The sequence below is a fragment of the Marmota monax genome, unplaced genomic scaffold (assembly GCF_021218885.2).
Source record: "Marmota monax isolate L192 unplaced genomic scaffold, Marmota_monax_Labrador192_F-V1.1 WCK01_AAM20220418_F8-fsc00006, whole genome shotgun sequence".
Classification (NCBI taxonomy): Eukaryota; Metazoa; Chordata; class Mammalia; order Rodentia; family Sciuridae; genus Marmota; species Marmota monax.
In genome coordinates this window covers 5,010,308-5,036,180 of record NW_026693712.1, presented here as the reverse complement: position 1 = coordinate 5,036,180, position 25,873 = coordinate 5,010,308, and the positions used below count along the sequence as shown (strand labels likewise).

General features: G+C 36.9%; 1 protein-coding gene across 2 annotated transcripts in view; it reads right to left on the bottom strand.

Moving 5' to 3' along the window:
- Megf10 (multiple EGF like domains 10) overlaps positions 1 to 25,873 on the bottom strand; it is a 168,328-nt gene that overhangs the window by 78,162 nt on the left and 64,293 nt on the right. For both annotated transcript variants that reach the window (XM_058584209.1, XM_058584208.1), the window contains exon 5: positions 5,538 to 5,630. In XM_058584209.1, the coding sequence (XP_058440192.1) occupies positions 5,538 to 5,630 (93 nt within the window). The remainder of the gene's footprint in view (positions 1 to 5,537; positions 5,631 to 25,873) is intronic.

Sequence of the window (25,873 nt, the reverse complement as noted above, 5' to 3'; positions counted from 1 at the left end):
ACATGATACTCTGAACATAGTAATCACTCGATGGAAGTTCACAAAATGAACACACGAATGACCTCTGAATTGTACAGAATCATGCCCTTCAAATCAATCTAATTAAATGGAACAAACATTTCTGTGCTCTACCATATGCCAGGCATGATAGAGGCTAAAGAGATTAATAACACACGGCCCCTGCGCTCCTGGAGTTGTTTATCATCCTGTGAGGGAGGAAGAGGAATGGAGTTTTATTCTTGGATAGATAGATTTATGGGGGTAAAAACAGAGAGAGAGAGAGAGGAGGAAAGAGGGGAGGGAAGAAAGAGACAGGTGAAATAGATGAATGTCATTCATTCGTATAGGTGAGGGTATACATTAGGATGCCAATAAAAGTAAAAATATGTGTGTGCTTTTTCAAAAAAATCATTTTAATCAAATTTAAAAAGAGGCAATATGTCTGACTGTAGTCAAGTAAATCATGATTTCATTCCAGGGGAGCAAACTTTGTACAGCTCTCTGGCACATCTGGTTTTTTATACAGAGAATACACTGAGACCTAGGAACACCAACTATCTCATAGGTAAGAAATCTTTTTTATTGGCATGGTAAAGTCTCAAATGGAAATCTTTATAAAACTAAACCTTTGAAAATGTTTTCCAATCTCTTAATCTTTCATGTATTTTAGAAAGGAAAATAGTGTAATAGTTATTAATTTATTGTCATCTGACCATTTGGGATTCTAAATGTCAATAACTAGGTCACTCTTCTGGCTGAGTGATTCTGATTATCAAGGGGAGATTGGGTTGGAGAACCACATCTGGACCTCAGGGATCCTGGGGAGTACCCCTAATGCTTCCATACTCAGTAGTAAAGGTTAATAGAAAACATCAACAACCCAAAAGAGGCAGGATAGGTGGGAACTCAAACCTTTCTGGATGAAGGTTTGAGCCAATCCACCAGGTAAAGAACTTCCAGCTTCTAAGGTTCTTCTTAAGTACAGGGGAAATACTGAATGGAGAGCAGAAGAAGGAGGCCATAGAAACCATACTTATAGCCTTGTTACTGATTGCAGAGAGGAGGGATATAGTAGCTTTTAATATTTTTCCATTTTCTTGTTATATGTATGTATTTATTTTATTTTCTATTTTCTCTTTCTTTCCATTTTTATTTTATCTTATATACAAATTGTTGGAAGTTAACTTTAGTATCTTGGAAACAGAATATTCAGTCAAACTGTGATTGGATTTGAAAAAATTAATGTATCCAGTAATGGATACAGCAATTATTGGGATTTGCATTTCCTTATACTGACAAGAGAGTAAAAACACCTTGTAAAATGAATAACTATTTCATATTAAGTGGGAATGCAGAGTTGTTTTGTTGGTGTGTAGGAATTCAAGTGGATATAGAATAATGCACATAGGAGCCAAGTAACCAAGGGTGCAGACTGCAACAGCTATCGATTTATTGCCTTCTAGCTCTAAATTTATCCTTCATTGCCTGTTCTACGAAAGTGTATATGGGCCCTTTAAATCTTTTTTTCTTTGCCTGCTAGTTGAATGTTAAGCATTTTCAGTAGAGGGCGCAGGAGGGACACTGCAGATAAGGAGTTGTCTATTCTAGTCCCAGTGTGTTTGTTCTGCAGCCAACTCTGCAGTCTAAGTACAATGAAAGGCTTATCTAGGACCTGCTCCCCAGCACCTACAGCTTGTACAATGCTCTGTTTCTGCAGCACAAGGGGCTGCTCCAGCACCAAGATCTTGAAGCATGGGCAGCTTCTTTAGCATCCCAATCCTGCAGTGCACTGGCCAGCAGCAACCATCAGCCAACACCTGCCCTCCCTATCCCCCTGCCTTTTTTTTAAACAGAGTTCTTCTGGTGAGATACCACTCCATGAAGAGCTTTCTCGGGTATCCTTTAGGACAGATTTCCAGCAAGTTCTGTTAGAGCAGTACCACAGCAACCTCCCTGCCAGTGAGCTGTGGCTGTGCCCTTTCCAGTGAGGTCTAGCCCACATATCTCTGGGACTTCCTTTCTGGACAATCCATCTACACTGTAAGGGTAATGACTATTCCTTATATCTACTATTTCTGAGCTTTATAGCTCAATCTACCTCATCATTCAATCCCTCATCATTACAACCACAGTTAATAATTCTTTTTATCAAACTTTCTCTTTTCAATTCCCTGTGCGTCCTAATAGCAACGGGCACACCCAGCACCCAGATCTTGGTTTGCAAATACCATTCTCCAATAGAAAGAACCAGGGCTTCTTTCAGAAATGGCCCATTCCAAGGCTAAGACAGGAAAAAATACACCAGGGGCTTGGAGTATCTTATAGTAACAGAAAGAAATGCAGTGCTCAAATTCACAAGAACAGGCATGTCCAAAGGACACAACGGCCAAGGCTGAAACTATTCAAACAACAAAATAAATAATGTGATATTGTCATATAACCCAATGTACATGAGTCCAAACTGATATAAATTATTAAGTAAATGAAGGAAAAGAAACATGTCTTTTTTTAAAAAAGAATTCCAAACACTATATGTAGATGCTCCTTCCTCAATAAATGGATAGATTATGTGGCTTGCTTTCACAGAATAGCATAGGAAAGGGGGAAAATTCTATGTTTAGATGGAGAAATCTGGCCGTCACAACTTCATCAAGCAGTGAAGACTAACCAGGTGATGGCATCATGGGTGAATCTCCTGTGACTCTCCTGATTTCATGTGATGAGAAAGACATTTCAACTCTGCACTGTTTTCTTTTCTTTTTTTTTTTTTTTTTGAGAGAGAGAGTTTTTTAATATTTATTTTTTAGTTTTCGGTGGACACAACATCTTTGTTTGTATGTAGTGCTAAGGATCGAACCTGGGCCGCATGCATGCCAGGTAAGCATGCTACCGCTTGAGCCACATCCCCAGCCCTCTGCACTGTTCTTTTCAAAATTCATCACCCTCATCATGAAAAATACCAGACAAGCACAGACTGGGGTCCTGTGCAGTCCTCCTCCACACTATCAAGGCCATGAAAAACAAGGGAAGATTGAGAAACGGTCACAGAGAGAGGATACTGGGGAGATGTGAACATGGCATGGGGCTCTGGGTCAGAATCTGGAACAGAAAGAGGACATTTGTGGAAAAACTGATGAGATCCCAACAACTTCTGGAACTTATTTACTACCAATGTGCTAATGTCAGTTTCTCGATTTTTATAAACTGATGGTAATTTAAGAAGTTAACGATAGAGGACATTGGATATGGAGATACAGAAACTTTCTGTACTATCTTTGCAACAATTCTGTAAATCTAAAATTGTTTCAAAATAAAAACTTTACTCAAAAAAAAAATGACTGTGGTTTCTGTCTCCTGATTGAACCTTACCAGGTATCAAGAGTCCATCTAATTATAAAAGCAGTCATTTTATGAATCTAACATACATCATCAAAGTTATGCAGAGGAGTAACCATAGAGAAGGAAAAAATGGAAATAGAATCATTGGAAATTAGGCAGTTTTAATTCTGATATATAATAGATGACTAGAACATACATTTTGTTTCCAGAGTTACCTGGCCAAGAGTAAACAACTCAGCACAGTTTTTGAGATAGGGGTAACTGCCACAGACAATCCAAGTAACAAAATCCAGGTAACAACACCCAGTATAGCACTTTCTTGTGCTTAAGAAAGGTGTTAGAAATGATTTTTCTCTGAACATCTTTAAAGACTTTAGACATCTGTTAATGCTTATTTATGCTTTTGTTCATTATAAACTCAAAACACTAGTTGTAGAGAATGCATTACAAGTAGTATTAATTACCATTTTCCAGTACTGAAAGAGCATATGTTCTCAGAGTTCTGGAGTCTTCATTCAAAAGTCAGTAAACTCTAAAACAAAGCAATGATTTTTTTTTTTAACTAGAGGGCCCAAATCAGTTCTATAGTCCAAAACCAATGTAGGCTTTTGTTTTGCACACAAACACTATTCAGTCTGATCTATTAGCTTGAGGTAGGCTACAGTTTTTAGCAAAGTATGAGTAGAACTGAAATTATTCCACAGCATTCTTTGCCCTGGAAGTAGTAGCAAACCTCACTTTTCAAAGATAGAATACATCCACTCTCTCCTTTCCCACTGGTTTATAATAATGTTATTTTTCTCTAAAACGTCTGGGCTCGACTGATTTTTAAGTTGGAAAAGTTAATGAAAGCAATATTGCATTTGAGGTCAGTCGGCCAGAAAGATGGACATGAGCCAAATCCCACATCCCAAACATTCTGCCTCAATGGCATGTGAACAAAATGCCCACTCTCCTCCTGCTTCCCAACAGAAGCAAAACAAAGCCCTGCAAGACAGTTACCCACTGGAATTGAGATGCCTGTCAGGAGCAGAAAGACACACACACACACACACACACACACACACTCCCTGTACAATAGCAGGGCTCTTTCACACCAAGAGTTCTGTGCACAGGCAGCACAAGGGCTTCCCCTGGAGATGCTGCTTCAGAGAAAGCCAAGAGATCACAAGTTCAAAACCAGCAGGCCCAACAAGGTCAAGAGTAGATTCCCATACTCCACAGTAAGCAACTAAAATTCTTAAAACCAGTTTATCTGGAGAGCTTAAAGTCCTTTCAGACTAATCTCAGAAAATCATTTAGTAGCAATGAAGAAAAATTTGTGCTATCACAGGAACATGCTAATTTTAAAAAACTATTATTTCCTTTTTATATATGTAATGTTCTGTGTACTACAGCTTAGTTGCACTTCAATTTCCTCTTACATTTTTCAAGGCCAAAAAGGAAGAGCAGGAAGTGGACACAATTAAGTGGGCAGAATGAGTTAGCCAGAAGACTTAAATTTTAACTATGAAATTTAGAAAAACAACTGTATTCCATGACATTCCATTATTTAATCTGCACAACAATGAATATAGGATTTTAGATATAGCCTGCCCATATCATTTTAGAGTTACAACTCCAGCATAATGAAGACACATTGTACACTATGTTATGATTTCATTTAGCAAGTATCAAAACATTCTCGAATTTTCATATATTACAAATTTATCTCCCCCAAATTAACTGGACATACGCTCATTATTTCCATCTCAAAATTCAAAGACAAATTGATATATTACTATTACAAACTTTAACTTCTAAGTTAAAACCAATGGGTGATAAATTTTAATCACTAAGAAAGCATCTTAGATAAACCAAGTTAAAAACAAAAGTTAAGAGTATTATCCAACTGCCTTAAAGTAAAGAATATAAATTTTGGACCTACTCTAGAAAACACACTAATACTCATGAAAATATGAGTATCAGATCGTTAAAATCTCCTTTATACATACTTTTCTTTATACCTAATTAACAACAGTTCTGTATGTAATACATGAACATGTTTAAAAGGAACTCATTTGAATGAATTGGATTTGGAATCTACACCATGCTCTGTTTGGGATGAAGAGGGAAACTGTAGCTCTGGGTAATCTGCAGACAAGGGGCTCATACAGCAAAAACATCCCCAAGACAGACAACAGCAGGTGGAAACTTACCACTGGAGCAGTTGGTCCCACCCCAGCCAGGCTCGCACTGACAGGTGTTTGGAGCAATGCAGCGCCCATGGACACATTTATCAGCACAGTGAGCTGTCAGAGAGAAAATCAATCAAATAAAGAAAGTTGGCACAAGAAAAAAAAAAAGCCAACAACACAGCTGTTGCACATCCTAGGCTCAAGTGTCACTTAAAAACAACATGCATGCTTGATAATTTTCTTCAATCCATTCCTCAGTCCTCTTACAGTCCACTGGTACAACTAAACAATTTCCCTTCTTATTTTGATATCTCCAAATAAATTCCTCCAGTTCTACTTGCTTAATTCTACTTCATGCTAAATTAGGAAAGAAGTTTCAAGGGAAATTGCCTAATCCACTTTTTAAAAAAAAAAGAAAATTTATAAAAGACCACCAAATGTATCCTGTTTGGGGAGGAGAGTATGTGGAGAAACAAACCAAAAAGCAAAACACCAGGACCACAGCAGCACAGCAGACCAAGAGGTGATTGCCTCCACAAAGCATTCACCACAAACAAGTCACCTTTCTTTGTGAAGACCCTGTTCACAACTCTGACATGGCAGAATTGCAAAGTCTTTATCTGTTAAGGAAAATACTTGACAAATGTCATCTGGGTCTTCAGAAAATATTAAATCTCAATTCTCTTCTATAAGTGACTGTCTCAGCCATGACCCAGCACTTGGAGACAAGGGGACACCACTGCAAACACGAGTAAATGGTCTGAAGACTACTTTCCAAAAGCAGAATTCAGCTGAATGACAGGAAAGGGATCAAAATACTCTCAGTGAACACTGACATTATCTTCCACCTTGTTCCTCTCACATTGTTTAGACACCATCCAAAATATCTAAGTAGATGAGCAATTGTGAGGGCAACTTGGAAGAGTTTGGGATTCAGGTAGTTCAAAATTTTATTTAAGGGTGGGATAAGACACCCTGGTGCTCTAGATGTGTCTCATTAATATATTCTTATTACAAAAGTAGAATAGGTTTCCTGCCCAAACATAAAATACCAATAAGTAAAATAGACCTCATCTCAGTTCCACAAACTAGTAACATTCTCATGGTTGTAGAATCCTTAGGAATTGTTTTCCCTATATATTTTTCTCCTCATAAAAAATAAAAGTAAAAAAGCTTTCAAAATGATTTTCTATTCAATAAAATACGAAAAATATTTTCATGTCATGAAATATTGTTTTATACATTTTATCCACTAGTGAATATGTAGTATACATATATAATGTGTGTGTATATATATAGTATACATATAATGTATATATATAATGATCCAAAATGATGGTCACTTCTAAAATCTTGATCTTTGACATGAAGAGATCTATAGAAAAATAATTTAGATTACCTTTAAACCAAACAGAAATTGGATGTGGTGGCTGATTTAAAAAAAAAAAAATGCCATACAAACTGAAGAACATCAAGCTAAGTGAAATAAGCCAGACTCAGAAAATCAAGGGTTGAATGCTTCCTGTCACGTACAGAAGCTAGAGAGAGAAACAGGGGAAAAAAGTAATGAAAAAAAGGGGAGCAAGGTCTCGGGATAATAGAAGGGAAACCAATAGAGTAGAGGAAAGAGGGAGGAAGAGAGGTGGGCATAGAAAAGTACTGGGGAATGAAATTTGCCAAACTATGCTATGTCCATGTACAAATATGACACAACAGATCATGCACATGTGTGCGTGTGTGTATGCATGTGTATACACACATGTATAATTATAATGCTCTAAATGACAACAACAGAAGGGAGGTCACTAGAACAGAGCAAGTGGGTGGGAGTGGGAAGAGGGGAGGAACAGGGGAAGTACTGGGGAATGAGATTAATTAAATTTTGTTATGTGCCTATAAGAATATGGCATCCAAATCTTCAAAGTGCCATCCAAATCTTCAAAGTTCAAATCTTTGTGTCTGTTTAATATAATAGTGTAGTCCTCTCTAATTAATTTTTACTAAGGGAATATTATAAAGTTAATCTCTAAGGTAAATTCATATTGGTAAAATTTTCCTTTATTTGTGTTTATATCTTGGAAATCCATACAAGATTCCATATCACCAAAAAAAATAATTCTAGCACTTGAAAATCTGAAAATCTCTGGGTTCCCATGAAGCTGGATCTGATAGGAACCACCTAGGTTTCATATGTGTTGGGGCTGGCTATGAAAGGAAGATGTTCAGAATATTCTATAGACTGGTCTCAATTTCTGCTTTCCCTTTTTTTTTCCATTTTTTCTTTATTTACCCTCTTTTTCATTTTCTACCACTCATCTTTCTCTCTCCACAAACTATTTCTTTGATCTACACAGTTATCATAGAGGCTACAGATTAAAATTTGACTTCAGTTGTAGTTGGGTTCGGTCTTAACCTCAGGGTGACCCCAAATGATTTCCCCTGCACCATGTGAAAGGTAAGATTGGGTTGAAAGGAGCGGGGTAAGAATTATTAAGGAAGATTGAGCAAGAAGGCCTAGTACTTTTGCTCCAACATCAAGATAACATTTATTAAAATGGGCAAATAAATGTATATAAATTAAGCCTATGTTCTAGAGAGTTAGGAACCAGAATTGCATATTCTTGGATCTCAAGCCATTGTTTTCTTTTGTTGTTCTTATTGTTTTAATTCTGAAAAAGGACAGTAAGTATATTTTCATATACAGAATTAAATAGACCTGCTTTGGAATGCTTTTAGATTATTGGATAATTATACAAATGTTCTTGTGTTCCTGGTAAGTGCAAACTTTGTGTTTTTATGAAAGGAATTTAAAATCCAGTCATGTACAATAAATGAAAAAAAATGATGGTATTTTTAAAATATGGATTATTTTTATAAAAAAAAAAACCTGGGTTATTTTTATGAAAACCTGGGCTAGCATTTGGGCAAAATCTGGAACACAATGTGGGTAGGTCATGAACAGAAAAGAAATTTCCTGAAAGTTACTTAGGAATTGGAAGGGAGAATCTGCTTTCCTAGTGATTTCCTTTTTCTCAATTACAGCTCAAGTCAATGGAATCACCTTTAAAAATCGAGTCCTGTAGTCAAATAATGGCCTTAATGATGGGAAAGATTGTTGGGACCCACTCTAAAAGAAATGAACACAAAATTCTACTTCTGTGATATAGTAACTTCATGCAGCATTAGACTCTGTCATTCAAGTGCCATCTCTGCCCCATTCTCTTCTTCTGCCATTTCTAAGCTATTACCAAGTCCTCACACAATGGTCAGAAGAAAAGGGAAGCAAGAAAGAAGAGAGCCATGGAACTGTATGTTCTCTGATGTCCCAACTCACCAAGCTACAGAAACACTGTGAAATATGTGATAACACTAACCCCCTTGGGACTCAGCAGAGTTAGATCCTACCCCAAGCTCATCTTTCCTTATTCAGCTTTAGATGCCAAGCTTAAGTGCTGAGCTTCCAACAGAATCCACATGGAAAATCAAAACAAGCTTCAGACACAAAATCCTGTGACATACCAAAGGGAACTAGAAAGGAACAAAGGAAACAGAGGTCCACTTTAGCAAATGTTCAAAGCTTGGCTCTCAAGCACAGGTACAAAGGACCCTCATAATTGTGTGTGTGTGTTTTTTTTTTTTTTTCATGCCTGAGAGATTCCTTATCCATGTCCTTTCTTTTAAATATTTTAAAGATGTTCTATCCAATATAATTTATTTTATCCTATCTCTCTTTAAGAAAATCACTAAATATTTTATAATAAATTTTTGGTGACTTTTTGTTTGTTTGTTTTTTGAGGCCAGATAGAAGCTGGAAGCTGAATCTCCGCCCACACTTAGTACTGTGCTGTAGACACATCAAACTGCAGGAGGCAAAGGTCTCCTCTCCCTCAAGAACTGGGAGACAACAGGCACTAATGAGAAGAGCAGGCCATGTCTTTGAAGTGAAAGCTGTGGACAGTCTGTCTGCTTGGTGGACAGGTGAGGACTGACATGATGACCCTGGAATCTTCTCTAATTAGGCTCCTGTTTCAGCCTTAGTTCCTAAATCCATCTAAATCCCATTACCAATGCCACGAACCTCATTGTTTCACTTGTAAATACTTGGCTTTAATACCGAAAGCCATTAACTATAGTCAATTGTTTTTTCCTCACCACATATATTTTTCTTTGGATTTACACCTAGGAATGGAATATATGTGAAAGGAAGAGTGAGCAGAATAAAAAACTCCTTTAAAACCCAATTATATCTCTAAAGAAAATACAAGCCATTGTCCTAAAGGATATAATGTAATAAATCCATTTACATTAATTTGGAAAATGTTTCTAAGGTTAAAGTATCTCCTGAAAGTCACTATCTAATAGACACAACCTTCCAGCTAATCTATCTTTTCTGAATAAAGAGGATGAGTCACAAATCTTATTTTTTGAATTTATTCAATGAGTTGCTATAAAAGAACATAAATTTTTAGAATTAAAAGTAACTTTACTGAATACCATCCTTGTATTTTTCAGGGAAAGTGAATAATTTCATCAATATTTGTAGCTAGGGTTTAAAAAAGAAGTAGGATTAAACCTGGATCTCTAATTTTGGGGAGTCCAAAACATTATGATGGTTTTAATGGTAGTGGGAGGGGAGCATGGGTAAAAAGATGGTAGAAGGTGTGTTGGACCAGCTACTAAGACAGGTGTACCACAAGGCTAGGAACCAAGAGTCAGAAGATTCAAAGGAAGAAAAGTGAGAAAGCAAAGAAAGTGGACTTCCAAGGTAAACTTCATGCCCTCACACTTCTGTCAGAGGTCAATTATATGCAAAGTCTTTACATAATTTCATTGGTACTATAAGGTTCAGCACAGACAGGAGTCATCTGTTTTCATATTTTCAAACATAATATTATAGACTACACTATTGTATTTGTAAAAAGGGATGGGGATTCTTTTTCTTCTGCTTAACATTTACTGACGTACCAGGCACATTGCTAAGCTCTGCTGTGGATACAAAGATGGCAGATTAGAAACTCTTAGTCTGCAGAGGAAATCAAAAGCAGGATCACCAAATCCAACAAACACAATGCATGATGCAGGGGTAATAACAGAGATATGAGCAAAATAATGTGGGAATACAGTGAATGATTCCATCGGTATGAAATGGCTGAACAGGCAACTCCATATAAACAGAAAATATATTAGTTGGTTATCTAGGGCTTATTAAATGTGGAGTGATAGCTGATGGATACATTTGTTTTATATGATGAAAATGTTTCATGCAATGATTGTACAACTCTGTGAATACATGAGAATCCATTAAATGATATAAATTGTTCAGATACAAGATGTGTCAATTATATATTTTTTAAATTGTCATAAAAATACTATGGGATTTGAGGGAGGGGAATAATTAATTATAGCTGGGGTGAGATCAAGGAGAATCTCATAAAAGAGAGAACATCTGAGCTGAGGAAGTTGATACCTTTATAACAAAGTTTCAAGGAAGAGTGGCCTATGACAACTGCTTCACACTTCATCCTCCTTGTACCCTTCCAAAGTTGCATAACATCGCTTGGGGTCATGGGCTCTTACCTCTCAGCCACTAGTGGCTGATTGTACATAGATGAATAATCAGTCATGGAGAGAGCAAGAGAACACTAGGATCCTAGAAGTTTACATATAGTAAAAGTAATGAAAAAAAAATCTATATCTAAAATCCCTTTTCTGTCCATTCCTTAAAAGGCTTCTATGTCTCTTAAGAACAAGTGCAAAGGACTAATATTAACAGTATCTTTGGTAGACATTGCTAATTCTTCATCCAATGTTCCCTCTATCCTTATTAACAGAATCCCACTTTTACCAGTGATGGCCATGTGACCAGCAATGAACTACATTTCTTGGCTCTCTTTCTAGACTGAAGTGTCCATGTGGAAAATGGTGCAGGGTAAAAAGATTCAGTTGGTAATTCCAGGTCCCCTACTTTTCCTCCTTTCTGATGCCTGATAAATGGACAAATGGCTGAATTCAAAATCCATCAGATGACCCTTTAAAACGGGGCAAGAGAACCATGGAACTCTTTACTCTAAATTCCTTCCATGGATGAATGTCATAAACCACTTCCAGACTTCTCCTTATATGAGGATAATAAACCCTAGTATGTAGAGATTTCTGTTTCAGATGTCTATTTCTTGCAGCCAAACATAATTCCTAATACACTACTGTTTTGGGAGATCTTTCAGTTGAGTCCATTACTAAACTAAATAAGCAACTATACTAAAAGAATAAATTGAAGACCCATCTGTCTGAGAAGATATAAGCATTCAGAATTTCTACCAGACCTTTGCAGTAAAGGTGTCAAAACCTAAATCTAAGTGGGATGGACGAAAAATGTGAAAAAAATTAAAATCCTACCATTAGATATATATATCCTATCTTTTCCCTGAACACCATTTGACTCAAATTACAATGTGAGAAGAATTAAATATGGACACTACAAACCCTAAAACAATGACAGAAACAACAAAACTGAGTTATAGCTAATAAATCAACAAAAAGATAGAATCAAATCATAAATAATATTCAACTTAAAAAGAAGCCATAAAAAAGGAAAATGAGGAAAAAATACTGATGGGACAAGCAGAAAATAAACTTAATTACATCAATAATCACTTTAATTGTAAATGGTCTAAATTTCTCATTTAAAAGACAAGAGATTACCATATTGGATTTTTTTAAAAAGCAAGTTTCAAGATATGCTACTTATAAGAAGTACACTTTAGATATAAAAACATAAACAAGTTAAATGTAAAATGATTTTAAAAGATGTATCATACTACACTAATCAAAAAAGCTGGAGTAGTTAACATCAAAGAAGATTTTAGAATAAAGACTATTATCAGAGAGAATGCAAGTCACTTTATAATTATAAAATGTTTAACTCATCAAAATAGGGTAATAATCCTAAACATTTGTCCATTTAATAACATAGTTTTGGAAACTTCAATTAGAAATAGACAAAATTAAACTGGGAAACTTGAATCACTAGTCCCAATAATTGATGGAACAACTAGACAGAAAATCAGAAGATATATTAGGTTTTCACATAACTATCACTTCACCCAATGGCAGAAAAATACATATTCAAGTGCATATATAACATTTACATGGTTATATCATATTCTGAGAAATAAAGCAATAATAAATATTTTTTAAATTAAGGCATAAAAATACTGATCACAATGTAATCTAGAAATCAATAACAGACATCTGAGAAATCCCTTAAATACTTAAAAACTAAACAACAAGCTCCTAAGTAACTCATAAGTCATTGAAGAAATAAAAAAAGAAGTTAAAACATATCTTAAAGTGAATGAATATGAAATTACATGTCAAAATTTGTGAAATGCTATTGAAGCAGCTTGTGGGACTAAATGCCTACATCACAAAAGAAGAAAGTTATCAAATTAATTATTGCAGCCTCTATCTTAAGAAACTAGAAAACAAAGAACAAACTAAACCCAAAGGAGGGGTTTCTTTCCTTATGAGAAAGAAAATAATACAAATCACAGAAGAAAGCAATGAAATAAAAAAAATAGAGGCAAAAGAAAAATTAATAAACGAAATCTTATACTTATGAGTAAAATGGGTCAGCTTTCAGAGAGACATATCAGGAGAAAATACAAATAATACCAGTATCAGAAATGAGAGAAGTGACATTATTATAAATCTGCAGATATTAAAAATAAAATAAAGGGATGTCATTAATAATTTTATACCAATACATTTGATAACCCAGATGAAGTGAAGAAACTACAAAGCTTATTATAGTGGAAATAAATAATATGAATAGATTTACATATTTTGAAATACTTAAAATATAGTTAAAAATCTTCCCATAAAGAAAACCCAAGTTCCAGATGGATTTAATGGTGAATTTTACCAAATATTAAAAAGGAAACAACACCCATTCTACAAAACTTCTTTTAGAAAATTGTAGAAAAGGGAATATTTCTCAACTAGACAAAACAAAGGCATTTATGGTAAAAGAAAACTACAAACAAATATGAAAATTCTCTGCAAATATGAACAGAAAGGAGTTTCCTCAACCTGACAAAGGACAAATACAAAAAGACTGCTACTAATATTATACTCAGGGGTAAGAGAATGAATGCTTTCCCCTAAGATTAGAAGAAAAAGGAAAAAAAAAAAAGTCTGCTCTTATAGTATTTGAAACTAGCCTGAAGGGCTCAGCAAGTATAATAAGGCAAGAAAAGTAAATAAATGTTAGTCACATTAAGAAGGAAGAAGTAAAACTGTCTTAATTTACAGACTTTGTAAATATCTGTGTTTATTAAAAAAAATCTGATGGAATCCACAAAAAAAGTACTAGGAATAACAAGAAAATTTTAATAAGGTTGCAGATAAAAAATCAATATATAAAAACCTACATTCTTTATGCTAGTAATAAATCATCAAAAAATGAACTTTTAAAAGCAATTCATAATAATATCAAATATGTGCAATGCTTAGGGATAAATCTAACCAAAGATGTGAAAGATCCACACACTAAAAACTAACAAGAGTGCTGTGAAAAATTAAAGAATAAAACAAAACTATCAAACAACTTGACCTATTTGATATTTACAGACCACTCCACCAAACAGCAGAATATGCATATTAAATAGTGAGGTAGACCTTGCTTACTAGTCAGATGACTTGATATTATTAAGATGTCAATTCTTTTCCAAATAGATCTATAGATTCAATATGATACCAATCAAAATTCCAGAAACATTTTTTTAGAAACTGACAAGCTGATTTTAAAATTCCTATATAAATATGAATATGAAGTAAAAAAGTCACTACAGAAAAGGAAAAACAAAAAACAAAATTGAAGGACTAACATCACCAGAGTTAAAGATTTGTTACAAAGCTAAAATTATCAAGACAGTGTAATGTTGATATAAAAACAGACAAATAAATCAATGGAACAAAATAGATAATCCAGAAATAAGTCCACACAAATTTAGACAATTACTTTTGACAAAGGCGCAGAGGCAATTCAGGGAAAAAAGAAGTCTTTTCAACAATGCTGGGAAAATTTAATATCCATGTACAAATAACTTGAATACACAATCTTATAATACATACAAAAATTAACTCAAAGTGAATTATAGATCTAAATGAAAATGGGATTTTTTAAAATCTCTTAAAGAAACTAGAATAGAAAACCTTTGTGATCTTGATTTGGGCAAAGAATTCTTACATATAGCAACAAAACACAATGTGCAAAAGAACAAACTAATAAATTTATTAATCAAAATTAAAGGACTTCTGCCCTTCAAAAAACACCACTAAATGAATGAACAGACTAGTGACAAACTGGAAAAAGTATTTTCAAAAATACATATCTGGGGCTGGGGATGTGGCTCAAGCAGTAGCGCGCTCGCCTGGCATGCATGCAGCCTGGGTTCAATCCTCAGCACCACATACAAACAAAGATGTTGTGTCCGCCGAAAAACTAAAAAATAAATATTATAATTCTCTCTCTCTCTCTTCCTCTCTCTCTCTCTCTCTCTCTCTCTCTCTCTCTCTCTCTCTCTTTAAAAAAAATACATATCTGATACAGAACTTGCGTCCAGAATATATAAAGAACAATTAAGAAAAAAATAAACAGATAATTTTTTAAAAAGTTCTGTTAACAGAACAACAAATAAATGGGCACAGGATTTGACCTTTCACTAAAGAAGACACAATAAGGATAAGTAAAGCTCATGAAAAGATGTTCAACACCATTAGTCACTACAATGGTTCAATATAAAACCACAGCAAGACATTAATAGACATGTATTGAATGATAGCAATTAAAAAGATTGTGTATCGAGTGCTGGGAAGGATGCAGAAAAACTTGGACTCATTACATATGACTAGTGAAAATGTAGATGAACGACCACTTTGGAAAAGTTTGTCAGTTTCTTAAAAAACTGATAGACATTTGGGTTGTCTCTAGATTTTGGCTGTCATAAATAAAGCAGCTCTGAACACCTGTGTACAGACACCAAGTGATTCAGCCATTCCATCCCAGGTATCACTCAAGAGAAATGAAAACATATGTCCATGCAAAAACTTGAACTTAAATTTTCAAAACAGCTCTTCTATAATTATCAAAAACTAGAAACTATCCAAATATGCAAGTTTGGTGCAGTGGTACACACCTGTAATCACAGTAACTCTGGAGGATGAGGCAGGGGGATCGAAAGTTTGAGGTCAGCCTCAGCAACTTAGCAACTAAGCAAGACCTTACCTCGAATTTTTTGAAAAGCAATAATAATTAAAAGGCTACAGATGTAGCTTAGTAGTAAAGTGCCCCAAGGTTCAATCTCCAGGATCTGCTCAAGATGTGCATAACAATATGAAAGGATAAATAAATTGTGATATATCCATGATAGCAAACTACTTGGTGATAAAAAGGAATGAACTAATGATGCTCAGGACAGTACGGATGAATCTCAAGGTGACCATTCTGAATGAAAGAGACCAGGCACAAAATAGAACATACTGTATTATTTAATTTATATAAAGCTTTAGAACATACACAATAATCTAGAATGACAGAAAGCAGATCCATGGTTGCCTATGGTAGATAGAAAAGAGAGGAGGAGACAGGGGAATTACAAAGAGGTTGCGAGGAAACATTTGTTATGTGATGAGCGGGCTCAGTACCATGATTGAGAGCTTCACAGTTGTATATGTATGTCAATACTTACCCAAATTGTACACTTCAATATGAGCACTTTATTTTGTGTAAATTTTATCTCAATGAAACTGTTTGTTTGTTGTTTTTAACTACCTAGAGTGTGAATAGAACTTCCAGAGAGGAGCAAAGAGCTCTCCCAATATAGGAAAATTGTCAGGGAGGGGGGACCCTAAGCTAACATTAAAACGCTGCACACATTGCAGTTTCAGTAAGAGCCCACGGTTGAGGGTGTGGGGACTCTTCAAAAGCCTATGAAGCATTGACTTGAAACTCTCTCAAGAAATATGTTTGGGTAAATGCTAATACATTAAAAAAAATCACAATGTGAATTTCTACCAACCTTTTCCTCTACAAACTAAATGACTTGTACTGGGGAAAAAAAAAAAGTTTGTGTTGAAATAGACTTGTAATGGATCCTGCACAAGGGATTGAAATACCATCTGTGGAGCACATAATCCTATTCATTTATTTGAAAATGGAAAGAGTTTTTGTCTAATTCCACACTGACATAGGCATTATCTATTTTGGCCACGACTCTCACACTGGGTCTCTGAATTGAATCAGATTTAAGAAACATAAGTAACATGATCCTAATGAACCACAGTTTCAAAATGGTGACAAGTACTGAAATAGGCTCTAGTTTGCTTAGTAGAAATTACTAACAACTCAGCCTACAACAGGTCGGATGATACAACTGTAAATCAATTCAATCTGAGAAAGATTTAAAAATCATCCACATACAGTTTAGAAAAGACACCAGAATGAAAGGGCTTACATTTGAGACAAATTATCTCCTACTTGGCCTGTTCTGTCTGTAAGAAATGCATCAGAATCCTACAGGAAGTGCCATACCAGGCACTTCTGATTTTAGAGTGGCATTTCTCTTGGTCTGACCACTCTCTGTGCAGGCACGAAATTCTTTCAGAAATACCCTTTCCCACAGCATGTTTGCTGCCACATGGTATTTCCCCTGGTCTGGCCTACTTGGTCTTGCTGGAACTTGTCTCCAGACACTTTGCCCAATACATCTGAATCACATGATAATTAAGAAAAAAAAAAGGTCAGCATTAGAGAGAGCTAAGAGGTAAGTGAGGTCACAGCTGGAGCTACCACTTTCCCACTCAGTCTCCTCACCTTCCTGTCTCCCCTATGGTGGACTTTGAACATTTCCTTGTGGACGTCTCATATTCTTTCCACTCTCCTTTCATGTCTACACCAGTTTGAGAATAAATGGAGTCTTCTTGCCCAAGGCTCAATACTTAATAATTACAGCTAATATTATTGCCCTCATCCAAAACATGTGCTTTTCAGTATAGAAAGTTTGAGCCAAATGTATTAGTTAAGCTATAGAATTTCTTCAGAAAGAAGAGCAAAAGCAGGCTTCAGTGTTTTTGCTACTCGGATGCCCTACCAAAATCCAGAGAATATAAACTCAAGTGCCTTCAGGAGCCAGAGGGTTGGATGAATCAGGGGAGTACATACATCAGTGAGGCCCAGGAAAACTCACAGAGCTTGCTTATCAGCAAGCTGAGTTGTCCTCAGTCTCCTGTCTAGTGTCACATGGGAACATCAAAGACAGTGTCCAAGTGGCCTGATGAAAGTTGGAAGATGAAAGTTCTAAGTTTTATGGTAAAATGTGTTAAAATATAAGACATTGTATGGACCAAACAAAACATGATCCTACATCATAAGATGGGCATGATGGTGTGCACTGACAGTCCCAGCTATTCAAAGGGTTGAGGCAGGAAGACTGTTTGAACCTGGGAGTTCAAAGTCAGCCTGGGCAACATAGCAAGAGACTGTTTCAAAAAAAAGAAAACATCTAAAACATGATTATATGTCAGATCATCCAGCTGCTAATGGGAAAACTGAAACACAGACTCATTTACAACTATTTACAAAAAAAAATATCAGGGAAGTTCCTGAAAGAACATGTGATAAAGGGCCCTCAAGTTCTTCCAAGGTCATATTTTAAACTTAACTGTCCTTTTACCTTGATTTTTAGTGTTTGACCTTGCCAAATCTGTTATTTATATAGCTATTCTAAATTTCACATCAAGAGCCACTTTATACCATACATATTGACAACTTTACTTTGAACAATTGGCCATGAAATACTTCTATTGGTAATAGTTCAAAATTTGGAAGAGCGGTCCAGCTGACACTGTTCCCATCAGGGTCTCCCTCCCTGCCACAGCAAAGGTAAGGAAGTGTCTGTTATATCCTCTCAAGACTTAACTACCATCTTCCCTCTCTTGGGTTGTTAAAACAGATGATTGTCCTTAGAGGAAATTAAAGACCCAAAGAAAGAATCTCTAGTCAAATGTAAATTTTTTATTTCTAAGTTTATAGAAAAGAAAACTAAATCCCTTAAAGCAATGTTTTGCAAATAAGTAGATTCTGATGAAACTAGCTGTTTCATCAGACTCTAAGGAGAAAAGGTGGAGGGAGGAGGGAAAAAATTTCATGGTCAAATAAATTTAAGACACTCCTTTACTGCAGGCATTCTGGGAGCCTTTAACAGGCAAAAGTAATCTCTAAGAACTGGATCCAGAACGTGGCACTTTACAGCCTAACTGAATAATACAACAGTGAACCCTGCAGGATGAGTATCCCATAGCTCATGCCAGGGACAAGAAACTACAGGCAATGCCCAGGATCCAACTTTCTGGAAAGCTATGATCCTCCTGGGATCAACAAACAGGTTTCTTGGGGCGGGGGCAGGGAGGTGGGGTACATTTCCTTTTAAGTCCCTTAGTTCCATGCTAAGCAATAAACTAACTTAGTTATTGTTTTTAAGCTTAAACAGTCATTAGTTTGACTACCATATCTTTAAACTAGCTGTAACTGCCTTTTCCACTGCAATGTATCCAGCTGGGCTTTCAAGGAAGCCTACCTCCAGATGATGCTGCCCTCTGTGACCTAAAAAAGAAGACTTCTTTTCACTCTCTAGGCATTCTAGCTGATTTTCCCCAGGGCTTATTTTAGAATTATTTATCAAGGAAAAAAAATATAGTTCTGGAACTTAGGATGAAGCTACAGCTGAGAAAAAACCAGGGTCAATGTAGCATTGATTCTACCAGCACATCAGCCTCTCACTCCCCTTGGCATCTCTGTGTGTGGCCCAGATGGATGCCCTACGTTTACCACCAGATTATCTGTAAAAAATGCTGGCAGTCGCTGTCCCAGGCTGAAAACAAGCAAGTCTGTCACCACCTGGTCATGTCAATGCTTTGTGGTGGTTCATTCAGATCAAAATGTGTTTCTTCCCATTATTTTTAAATTACTTTGCCCTAAAAAGATTGAACCGTAGTACAATAAAAATTGCTTCTCAGTTCTGGGCTTTTATATTAGCTATTATCTGTTCTTGCAAAGATACTGCATAAATTATTAAACCTGTAAAAATTCTACCTGTCCTACAAAGACTGCAATTTCAGGAACTCACTTTCCAGAGATAAAGCAGGATTCCTCATTGTTTCTCTTTGTCCAGTCTTCATGGCGCTCTATAGTCAGACTTGCTTTAGCAAGAAAAAAAAAAAAAAAAACAGGCAGCAGACCTTATTTCCATCTGATTAAACTGGGACTATCTTGAATTCATAGAGGATTTTTTAATTAAACTCATAGCTTCTATATATAAAATTTTAAGTAGCAAGCAAGCGTTGGCAATCAGTGAAACGACAAAGGTTTCCTGCATTATTTATTAGATCCTATCTTCATTACTAGCAGAGTCCAACAACCCAAACCAGAAAACATAAGTTTAAGTTCCAGTAGATGTGTGGGAAAATTGGCATTTCTGCTTGTTGCAGTTTGTGGACAAAGGGCCTTTCCCTGCATTTACTGGTAGGTTCCTCTGAACCAAGTCGGACTCCATAGCAACAGAGTGCAGGGTCCCTATGGAAACGTAAAAAAATCCACTGTCGGTGGCAGGAAGGGCATCATGGGTAGGTATACTTAGGGGCATGCCATCTGATTGTTGTCACTTCAGGGTCTCTGGCTGGCCTAACAGGATTACCTCACTTTTATCTCTATTCAAAAGGGTCTGCTAAAAAGAGCCTGTACACTCAAGGTTTTGTTTTTTTTTTTTTTGGAAATACTTGATAAGATCACAACTTTATTATTAAACAAGCCTGTGAGAATCAAACAAACCCAGAACAGAAGGTCCTGCTTGCCTTGAACCTGAAAGAGAAGTGCTTCTACTTTCCTACAGCCCTCACCTGGATCCCCAAATCCACGAGCTTTCCCTTAAACAATCCTCTGCCATAGGCTGAATCTTCATGGCTCAAAACAGGGATCTTGTCTGGCATTCAGCAACTCCCAGTCCGGGTCCAAAGATTTTTAGCAGGAAAATTCCAAAATGCACAAAGCCTGAAATGTGTCCTTACATCATCGCCAGGCGGGAAAGAAAAGACCTCTGTGCAGCTTTGCCCCAAAGCCTTGCTTGGTTGGCCAATTGTTCAAGCCTGTCCATCCTGCTCCTAAATAGACACCCCCTGTGGCTGACACATGTGACTACTGACAATCATTTTCGATCCCCACTCAAAATTGTGGGCAACGGTTAGTTTAACAAGTATTCGGGCTCTCAAAGAGGAAGTTAATCTTTCCTGGGGACAATATAGCAGGCGCAGTAAATATGATTTATCCATTAAATGATAAATCTAAGTACAATAGAAGTCTACAACCCGGTGAGTGATTTAGGAGCCACAATTTGTATCTCCGTGATACTGGAGGTCCAAAATGCCAAAGAATGCCAGGCAGTCATTACAAAGGTGACACTCCAGGTATGGGGTGGGCACTCTAACCACCCACTGCCACTATGGCGTCACTCTACATCACTTTGCCATTCCTCTCTTAACCCTGACATGGCCTCAGAATTCTTTAAACACGATGTTTAGGAAGCCACTTCTAAGAGTGGCTCTCTCAAAAAGAAAGGTGTTTGTTTGTTTGTTAATTCCAGCATAATGTAACTTAATATTTCAATATAAAAAGAAGAAATAGGGCAAGAGGTATGGGATAGAGGGCAAATAGCCTAATGTGTGGCCTATCTATCTCCTAGAAGGAAAGGAGGCCTGGTAAATAGGCTGCAGGTGTTTGCAAGCCCTCTCCCCAGCCCAGCATATGGGTTTAAACTCGCTGCTTTCTGAACCATGACATTCAAACAAGAGCAGAGTTCATCTGCAGAACATCTTTTCATGTAAACACCAACCACAGTTCCAGCTCCTTATTTGCCTACAGCCAGTTCAGTTTTGCATAAAGTTGGCCAAGTTAATAATCAGCTGTGAATATTTATTCACTGCTCTGGTAATCAATTGTCACACTCTTCTCTGCTAAGAACAGGAAATCATATAGAGTTCAGTGTGTGGGAGTTAAGGCTTCTTATTTACGGTCCCAAAGTTCTCTTAACGAGTGCCAAAGACAGACTGGGCACTTCCATGGGAACTGATCTCTCACCATCAGAGATAGCCTGCAAGGCAGTAGGGAGGGTGACCCAGTTCCCAAACCTCTTCCCACAGTCTTCCTTGCAAGTCACATAGCCTGAATGCCCCATTAGAGTTTTAACTCTGAGTGGGAATTTGACTTCCCTTGAACAAAAAAAATAGGGTAACATGCTTAAGTCTACCCCAAGGAAAACAATTGTCAGATGGTCCCTTCCTTCACAGCAGCATCCAGCAGGGGAAGACAAGGCATCTGGGGCAAAGAGAATGAGAGCTGCACTGGAGAAGGGACCCCTGACCATCTCCTCTGTCCATTCATGATTCCGCTACAGGCAGCCCTGCTTACAATGATCTTCTTTGTCTGCCACCAGCCAAGATGAAGCCAAGGACATCCGAGGGAGAATGTATGGCTGGCTTTGTGTCTGGATTTACCAATCCTTCCCACACAGGGCCAGTTGCCAACTTCCCACTCTGCCATATTTCCTGTGAGCTTTTCCAAGTCCCATGTAACCAAATATCCAGGCGATCTCCAACTTGGTAAGAGTCCGTTTCCAAAGATCTGCATGTAGCTCCAAGCACATGAGAGTGTTGTCAGTGGTGGTGACATCCCCAAGGCAGCCTCCGAAGCTCACTCACTTCAAAATGCTCCTAAATGAACCACGGTCGTGTGGGGATCATGACTGTCAACTCCTCCCCACGGGTCAGAACGTGTGCATTTCAGTTTGTCCAAGAGCTCCCCTCCCTGCCATGGGATGAGAGGTTCCTCCTCTCCCTATGGAGCTTGTGACAGGGGACAGTGGGAGAAGGTGAGACCCCTCTGGCTCCCAAGCCCCCCTAGGCCTGCCAATAGTGGAAGTCTTGGGAAAGGAGCCCTGTGGGACTTTGAGAGGAGAAGAGAACAGGCATCCATGCTGTTGCTGAGGGTAAGGGGCTTGGCCTTCCTGCCGGTTTGGACCCCGGGGCATCTGTTAATCAAGTATCAGTCTCAAACTATCTCCTATACCAGCTGCCAAAACGGGCTTTTTATGTTTTTTGCTTTTGTTTTCCTTTTCTACTCTCACCTGTTCTTTCTACTCAAGCCTTTCTGTGGCTTTCTGAAGGATAAGTTGTCCCCTTTGATCTCCCGCCCTGCTCTTATCTTTAAGCCAAATAAAAATGGCTAAAAAAATACAGAATTTTTAAGAAGAACAGTATCACTAGTAATTAGAGAAATTCAAAATAAAACAAGATACTATTTTTTTTCCACCCAACAGATCAGAAGCAATAATAATACTGCTGACAGAGATGTGGGGAAATGGGCAGAAGGGGGAGGGCAGGTAAATTGTTGCAACCTGTCTGAACAGTAATTTAGGAATTTGTATCAAAACACATCAATACAGGATTAGGGTTGTTCTTGTCTCTCAATATGCAATACCCCCCTTCCCACAGAAATATATTATACAGATGCTCTTGTAGCCTGGTTAGGCCATGTGACTAAATTGTGGCCATGTGACATAAGAGGAAACGGAATGTGATCACTTCTAGGAACCTTCCTTAGGAAACAGCTGGAATTGTTACTTGCTTCCTTCTCCCACCTTTTTCATCTGCTACTTGGGACCTAGATTGAGGTGTGAAGGTCAATAATGGTATATGAAAATAAAGACCCAGAGATGGTGGAACAGATAGATTACAAATGGCCCATGTCCCTCACTGGCTTCCCCACCTCCAGGCAACTTATAGTGAAATCTAATCCTATGTCATTCACTATGTATACTCTTCGCTATGGTTTGGCTCTCCCAATAGTTTGGTTTTGGTTAGTGTGTCCCCCCAAAAAGGGTTCATGTATTAGAGGCTTGGTCCCCAGGATGGTGGTGTTGGGAAGTAGTATGTATAAACCTTTAGGAAATGGGGTTGGGTGGGAATTTTGGATGGGTGGTGGTATGCTCTTTAAAAGGGGTTGAGGTAGTTCTCCTGGGACCCTGGCTAGTTCTCATAAAAGGGTAGTTATAAAAGGTTAAGCCTGTCCCCCCATCCTCTCTGGCTTCCTGTCTGATGATGTGATCTCGTTTCCACTCATACTCCCACCACCATGTGATACAATCGAGAGAGTCCTCATCAGAGCTGAGCCAATGCCAGTGATAACTATGCCTATGAACCACCAGAACTGTGAGCTAAATGAACCTCTGTTCTTTATAAAGTTAGACTGCTTCAGGTATTTCATTATAGTAACACAAAACAGACTACTATACGCTTTGTACCAGAAGTTCTACTTAAAATAATTTATCTTATGAATCACTTAGGTGTGCAAAGAAATATATAAAATGATGCTCACTGTAATCAATAAATTATTTAAGTGACTAGCATTAAGATACATCAATATAGTAATATCCAGCCACAAAATTTATTAATTTATTAGTCATGTAAATTAAGAATTAATTTATCAGATGTAATTTATTTATAAGGAAATATATCCACAATATAAGGACTAATGAACTAAACAGTTTGTTGAAAAAAATGTAAGTATGCATGATACAATCTATATATTTGTTTTGGATTTAAAGAAATGGAAAAATATTTATAAAACTATACACCAAAATGACAGGACAATGAGTTAATTATTTTCCCCCTCTGTTTTCCACGGGCCAAAAGAAAAAAATGGCTTCCGTGTGAAAGATAATTTTATGAAAATTTTTTAAAAATACAACAAATTCCTCTCTGTTTAAAAGTAGACTAAATAGAATGGCAAATATCAAGAATTCAAGCAATAATAAGAGCTGGTAAGGATGTAAGGAAAAAGGTACACTGATTCATTGCTGGTGGGATTGCAAAATGATGCAGTATGGAGATTCCTTAAAAAACTTAGAAGGGAACCACCATGTGACCCAGCTATAAGAAAGGGAAAGAACTGGAAGAGGGAGGGGGGAGCAAGAGGACAGGAGGAAAGAAAGGGGAAAGGAGAGAGGATGAGGAAGGAAGGATGAAGGAAGAAAACAGAAAAGGGAAGTGAGCAAGAAAAAAAAGGACGGAACAGACACTACAGACTTTGGGACACACTTGACCTATTTGTGCTTTTCCTCTTTTCATGTTAAGAACACAATCAAAATTCTAAATTAGACAACTATACGGAGTCTCGGGCAAAATGCAGAATGAGGACAATGAGAAGATAAGAGATAGCTGATATTTGTAGAGGAAATTAATACCCTGCAGAAAGAGCCCCACAGCTGCTACTCTCATAACTTCAGACAATAGGTGGGATGGGCCAAAGACCAAGAAGGGAAAGAGCAGACAAGATGACCTGAAAGGTTGTGATTTCACTTCCAAAATAACCATGAGATTTGAGAAATGCAATTAATATTATTTAACATTTACAAAATTTATAACATTTATAAAAGGTAAGAATTATATGAAAAGAATACATGACTATGTCGCCTATCATGGTAGCTAGGCAAAAAAACAATACATTTATTTATTTTAACAAAGATATGCAAAATTCAATAAACTCAGGTAGTCAACTGGGTTGAACATTCTTATTGAACTTGAAACATACTAAGAAATAATGTCTCCATTAAAGAATACAAGATAGACCATCTGCAATAGATGATGGGCTCTGAATGCCGCATCTAGATAGTAATCAAAGACACGTTCTTTAAAAAGTCAGCAACAATACAAAGGAAGACCACGCAGCCTTAAGAAAGCAGGAAATCCTGACACATGTGACAACATGGATGAATCTCAGGGCATTATGCTAAGTGAAATATGCCAATCATGAAAGGATGAATACCATATGACTACTCATGAAGTGTTTAAAGTATCAGACTCATAGAAAGTAGAAAGAATGGATGCCAAGAGCAGGGCAAAGAGAGGGAGGAAGAGTTAAATGGGTACAGAGTTCTAGTCTCACAAGATGAAAAATCCAGAGATCTATTGCACGACAATGTGAATATACTACCACTACTAGACCGTGCACTTTAGGATGGTTAAGATGATAAATGTAATGTCATTTTTTACCACAATAAAGGTAGGTATCCAGAAAAGGTCAACAGGTACAACAGGAGATTACCAAATTATATTAAAAAATAAACTAAAAAACATAAGATGCATGATTATTTGCTTAAAGGGTAACTATCTTTTGACCTTGTTAAGATTTTGAATTATGTACAGAAATGTACTTACATGTAGAATCAAAATGTATAGTGTTCATAGTT